Raw genomic sequence first — 6,763 nt, forward strand, 5'->3', positions numbered from 1 at the left:
TTCCACCTCTGCATTCTAGCGCAGCTAAGACCACCCTCCAACAGCATTACCCTCTCTCTTGCATTGTCAGTCTTCCTCCCTATAATGATTTCTCTTTGACAATTCAGATGTTTATTTCTCAAGATAGACCTTCACTTTAATTGCTTAGGATCAGTGCCATTTATTTCTATATATTAGCTTCTTAGTCACAAATGTTGTCCTGAAATTCACAAATATAGAAATCTTCTGTACTTTGTACATGTCCCTAGCTTCATTTTCTCAGTCATTTATTCCTTGAGCATATCTTTAGTTTTTAATTAAGCTTTAAAGATTTCACTCTCTTGACATTTTCCACTAAAATTTTTTTAAAAGAAAGAAAAGATAAATTTCTTGATTTATCTTGTGCTTGCCAGCACGTAGAAGAAACCAAGTCATGCATATAGAAGAAACCAAGTCATGCTGAGAAGTAAATGTTAGATGGCTGGCTAGCCTCACCTGCTAGCTCGTACATACCAGCCTCATAGAGCATGATTCAAATCCAAGTCCTAAAATTACTTCCCACCATGGAAACTAAGGGTTACTTGCAGTCAGAAACGATGTTAAATATACCAGTTGAGATTTAGATGGATATTTTAACTGAAATCATTGCTGTGAACCTCTAAAATGGACATGAAATAGAGCTTTTTTTTTTTTCAGAAATGTTTACATGCCTGAATAGACAAAATTCTTCTAAGCACCTGTGTTTAAAATGCATGGATCAAACCAGCTTATTTTTTAAATCCCCTCAGGCTATTAGAAATTATTTTTAAAATTAGCATCAAATGTTATATAGGCTTATCTTTATTGCATTTTCTCCATGGAATTTACCCATCTAAATAATTCAAAAGGTAATAAGCTTAGAGTTTCATTTTTGACATTTTACAAATATTTTTACCTAAAATAACTAAAAATTTTGTGAAAAACAGAATCAAAACTGCAGTGGATTTAACATATGCTTTCCAATATCTTAGCAAAGGTAATAGTCCTGAATACTTGGATATAATTGCCAAACTCTGGTGTGGCTCAGAGTTCAGTTTCATTTGCCACATGGAATGAGGATTCCAAACTAGGGTTTCATTGAAATCTAACTTAGAAATCTGAAATAGCATAAAAATAAAAGCCTCTGTTTATATAGATGAATAAGTACTGTTTAGTGATACTGTGGAAAATAAACAAATCCAAACAAAGTGATACAGAATTACTTTTGGAAAGCAATTCAGCTTTTGGACAAGTCTGTGAAACTCTCTGGAACTCGTTAATTTCATCTGCCTTCTTTGTTAATACTCCAATTTATTTCACAAAGATTTGGGATAACTTGCAATAAATACATGTAATAAAAGAACAAAACAGAAATAAAACATCAAACCAGGAAAAATATGTACTAAAATATGAAATCAAGAGTAAGAATGGAAAAACAGAACATTCATATGCAGTCTACAAGATCCTACTAAGTCAATGCAATTAAGCAGGAAATTTGTCTTAAGATTTCTGGTGGCAAAGTGAAAAGAAAATATAGTTTCATGGCATTCTTTGTCTAAGAAAAGAAAATACACTAGTGTTCTAGGAGAAGCAAAGCTTTTCTTACCACTCTGAATGTTTCTGAAGGGCTTCATTTTATGGCACACTAAGAAACATAATGGATAACATCTCAAAATCAAAGATAGAATATAAATTCTGCTAAGTTAGTCCTTAAAGCTTTGATTTAAGCCTTTGGTTTAAACTTAAGTCCAAAGTTTTCCTTAATCAGCATAATGAAGTAGTGATATTTCAGGAAAGGGTGCTAGGGCAAGGGAACAACACCAAAATTTAAGAATAATGAAAAGAAAAAGACATATATAATTTGTTTTGGTCCCTATTTATTCTCTTTAAAAAAATTTAATCCTTATTTACTTGAAATGAAATTAACCTTCACCAGACTAATACCAGTTCCTTTAAATTTCCAAGACTTCCTAAAGGTCAAATATTTGTGCTTGATCCATGTTTAAATATTCATATATAAATGGTAATCCATATTGTTACTGCCTTTAAAATAACAGCTCAAATCATCTCATTTGGAGGGGTACAACCTAAATCTTCCAAACTGAATGTCACTCATTTAGGTAAAAGAAACTTCATCAAATGAACAAAGTGATCATCCAGCAGTGCAATTCTGACAATCCATAATCTCTTCTTGCCTTTCAGGTATTCAACTTCGATGTGCGCCAGTTGAATTGGTTGGAATACATTGAAAATTATGTTTTAGGAGTTAAGAAGTACTTATTGAAAGAGGATATGGCTGGGATCCCAGAAGCAAAGCAACACTTAAAAAGGTAAATATAATCGGTCAGTTAATATTTACTGAGCACTTACCATGTGCTTACCTGATTTTATACCAGACATGAAATATGAGCGGGGGAGGAGAGGAATTAATTTTTTTTTGAGCCTTTGTACTATATACCCTGTAATATACTGTTTCATTTAGACTTTACCACATCCCTGTGAGGCAGGCATTATTTCTGTTATCCCATTTTTATCAAAGAGCTATTTAAGCTCAAAGAAGGTAAGTGGGCAAGTCGAACATGGTAAGTGCAGGAGCCAGATATGAACCCAAGTTTGTTTCTTCTACCAACATCCTGTCATAATGTGGTATAGAGAAAGAATACCCAACAGGCAGGAAACCTGATTGTGCTATTTAACATGGGCAAATCAGTTCAGGTCTCTTCAAGACCTTTGACTGCCTGAAATTTCTTTCAATAATTAATCCCTAAGGGACAAAGAATTATAGTAATCTGACATAATTCTGGTAGAAGCGAAGGGTTTTTAATGCAGAGATAAGTATGGAAAAGTAATTGCAAACTGAGAGGAACGTTGCATAGCAAGAACTTTAGAACTTACCCTCTAGTGAACAAGAACCAGGGAAGGTTTTTGATATATAGTAATATGATCAAAGTATATTTAAGAAAGATTATGTTAGCCATGTTTATAAGACAGGTTAAAGCAGGTATGAGAAAGGGAAACTAGTCAGGGGAATACTATAGAAATGATTACTCAGAAGGCATGTGGTGGAAATGAGAGATATCAAAATCAAAAGGACATCAGGTAGTGCCACATACCTAAGCACTTAGTTATTTGCTGGTCATAGCCAGGAAAAGATACATTTATGCTTCAAATAACATAGTTGGGTATTTGGTACTGTTTTGACTTTGGTTATATATGTCTGTTTCCAGGCTCCGAAATATTCACTACCTCTTTAATACCGCCCTCTTCCTCATCGCCTGGCGCCTTCTCATTGCAAGATCTCAGGTGGCTCGGAATGTGTGGTTCTTCATTGTGAGCTTTTGTTACAAATTCCTCTCCTACTTTAGGGCATCCAGCACACTCAAGGTCTGAGAACATTTGGCGATCTCCTTTTGTTTGGAACCTCTCAGATACCTCTAAAACAGCAACTGTGTTCTCAAGATTAGGTAGTAACAAATATGTCCAAGTCATTACCTGTCAAATGTGCTGTCATGTATTCATCCTTATTTCTTAACTATACATTTTTATTTCAGTGAGAGAAGGAAAGTCATATCCTAGCCTATAATCATACATATGTTAGGAAAACATTGTTTCCTAACACTCTATTCTATGCTCTTGAATATAAAACACCAAAGTACACCCATCTTCCCATAGTTAGCTTTTTCCTCCTTGAGAGGACTAATTTCAACTCAATAAACATGGAAGAATACATGGTAGAAGCTGAGCTATGCTAAAGAAAGGCAGTTCTAACCTTTGAACCATTCTAGTGTACTTAGTATAAAGGTTTAAAATCAAGGTAAGTAGAGGAAGGAAGGTCTCAACATCTTCACAAATGCTGTTAGAGAAATAATTCTCCACCGAGGTTTCTGCTTTCTTTTTGTGTTATACCATGGAGTCCTGGTTGAGGGCTGGGGGGAATTTGAAAAGTGGGTTCACATTTAACGTTTTCCTTAACTATCCCCACTTCTGAAACCTAAAAAAAACCAAGAGGTGTAAATAATTATGTATAAAGTGAAGGCTCAAGCGTATTTTCATTGGGACTGTTTATTATGCTTTTAAGTAAAAATTAGTTCCCGTAATTTGAATTTGACCTCTATTATTTCTAAATCTTTTGAATCACCAGTTTTCCTGATAACCTCCTAAGGGTTTCCCTCTTCTTCACTAAAGTCTCCAAATCCTTTATATTTAAGTTTATATTGCTCAGGCCTCGATTAGAGATTAGAGTGACTAATGTTAGAGGAAGGTCCTAGGCTAGAATCATGTAAAAACCCATTCCCCTGATCTTTGCCATTGAGGAAAGCAAAATTTCAAATACAATTTTAAATGCTAGTTTTAGCTTTTTCTGTAAGTGGGGAAGTTTACTCTTTCACCAGGATTTGCTAGTATCTTCATCACTCCAGTTGCAGAGTGTTACCTGTAGAATGTGCAGCAGAAGAGGACAGACTTCATTAAGTGACTCTAAGTTTAGAGAACAGGTGTTTTGTTTGTTTAGAAATATTTTATGTATAATGCAAATGAGTAAAAAACTAATCTCAAGATCCTATATTAATATAACTGTTATTCCAACTTTCCTCATATTTGAGAGATGAGTGCACGTTGGATTGCAGCATCTCGTGTTAAAAACATGGACTATGATTCAAATACAGTACCTGGGGCCTAAGCAACTAAAAAGAATCACAACTACTTGAAAATCACATGAGCATAAGATGTTAACGACAGTTATATTTATGCTCACTTTCTGAGATAACTGGTTAATACTCAGAAAGGCACACTAGGTGGCCGAAGTATACTAGGGCCATGAGGATGACTTCTAGCCCAATATTACTTGAGATTTTTCTGAACCTCATAAAGGGCATTTGGTGGGGACGCTTCTGGGCAGTGTCTTTCCCAATCTCATCTAAGTTCTGGGAACTACTTCCCAGGGCAGACAACCCAGTTCTGAAACAAAGTACCTGGATATCTTCAGTTTGAGATGTCTGTATGACATGTTTGAGTTACATTGATTAAGATACAAACTGTAGATAATGATAAAAATGAAATCAAGATACAATTCAATGAAATTGGACAAAACATAATAGTTCTAAGAATTTACTATCATCTTTTGATTATTTTATGTTTCACCAATTCAATAAATTCCACTGATCAAGTATTCACATTTTGACTTGATTAAATGAAAATTTGAATTAAAAAATGGTTTCCTCTCTTCTAGTGTTTGACTACTGCAGTTGATCTCCCACCTCCTCCCTAGAAAAATGATATAATCTAAATAAACTACCAGTTGAATATAAATTAACACATACCCATAACGCTTCATTTTTTTCAGACACCATTAATAGGGTTACATTTACATGTTGAAGCATGTTCTACCCGTGACATTAGAGAAATGACATGAATAAAGTTCTCTTGTGATGATTAAGCAGCTTGTGATGATTAAGCAGTAAAAGGAGGTATCTGCATGAAAGAAAATCTCTAGTTATTTTACATCAAGACCAAGTGAAACTAATTTGAGCGCCTAATATATACACTCCAATGAGAAAGAACCTTCTACTTTTGGGAAGAAGGGGACAGTGAGGACACAGAAAAGCTTATGTTTAAAAAGAAGTTTTGGTAATCCCTATATTCTGCACCCATAAGATATATGATACAGTAACAAACATAACAGAGTTGAAGACAGTCACCACCTGAGGCAATTAATACTAGAAAAAGTTGAGGCAGATGAGCACACAAATCAGAAAAACATTTCTCACATTTTATACTAAACTAACGTCATCTCCAGTTAACAGCTCACTTTAATAAACTGATTTAGAATCTCAAGGTAAATAGACTGATCTGAGAAGGGACTAATACCCAAATAGTGTGTTATCTCACAGTGAACATAACAATTAAAGTACGTCAGCCTAAAGCTTCCAAAAACATCACTAATTTTTAAAGTTCATGTGAATCACATGCAAATTTCCACACAGCTATTTTTCTCTGTAACTGCAAATCTAATAATTATATTCTAGGAACATAAGCAATTGCCTAGAGTAAAAAGTAATGACTGTCCCATGTGCCCACAAAGAGATATGGAAAAATGCTCACTGCCTAGATTACTTTTAAAAAATATTTTTAAAAATTACAAAATAGGGCTTCCTTGGTGGCGCAGTGGTTAAGAATCCACCTGCCAATGCAGGGGACACGCGTTCAAGCCCTGGTCCGGGAAGATCCCACATGCCACGAAGCAACTAAGCCCGTGCGCCACAACTACTGAGCCTGCACTCCAGAGCCCGCGAGCCACAACTACTGAAGCCCAGGCGCCTAGAGCCCGTGCTCCGCAACGAGAAGCCACCGCAATGAGAAGCCCTCACACCGCAACGAAGAGTAGCCCCTGCTCACTGCAACTAGAGAAAGCCCGCGTGCAGCAACGAAGACCCAAGGCAGCCAAAAATAAATAAACTAAAATATATTTTTCAATTACAAAATAAAAATAGAAATTGCTGGTTTTAGGGATGTAACTGGCTTGAAAGACAGGAATGCCCTGTGAGGTGTAGATACAACTATGACAAAGGATATGTAACTGAAATTGAGTTTTAATAGCTAGAAACAGCTCTCTTAACACACAGGTGAACATTTTATGTGTGTCCCTACTTTATTTGAAATAGCAGTTCCAAGCTGGAACTGTGAATCGGCTGGGGAGATGTGGGGTTGGGGAACTTTCATCAATCCTAGAAAAATACCTTAAAGAAATTAAAGGTAAGTATAATACAAG

At 35.4% G+C, this 6,763-nt stretch overlaps 1 protein-coding gene across 3 annotated transcripts in view; it reads left to right on the top strand.

The window, feature by feature from the left end:
- Positions 1-5,218, top strand: part of FAR2 (fatty acyl-CoA reductase 2) — a 138,455-nt gene extending 133,237 nt beyond the window's left edge. For all 3 annotated transcript variants that reach the window (XM_049694200.1, XM_004270886.3, XM_049694201.1), the window contains exons 11-12: positions 2,200-2,327; positions 3,225-5,218. In XM_049694200.1, coding sequence (XP_049550157.1) covers positions 2,200-2,327; positions 3,225-3,387 — 291 coding nt within the window. In that variant the 3' untranslated portion in view covers positions 3,388-5,218. The remainder of the gene's footprint in view (positions 1-2,199; positions 2,328-3,224) is intronic.
- The last annotated feature ends 1,545 nt before the right edge of the window (positions 5,219-6,763 follow it).

This window comes from Orcinus orca, chromosome 11 (assembly GCF_937001465.1).
Source record: "Orcinus orca chromosome 11, mOrcOrc1.1, whole genome shotgun sequence".
In the NCBI taxonomy this organism is placed as follows: Eukaryota; Metazoa; Chordata; class Mammalia; order Artiodactyla; family Delphinidae; genus Orcinus; species Orcinus orca.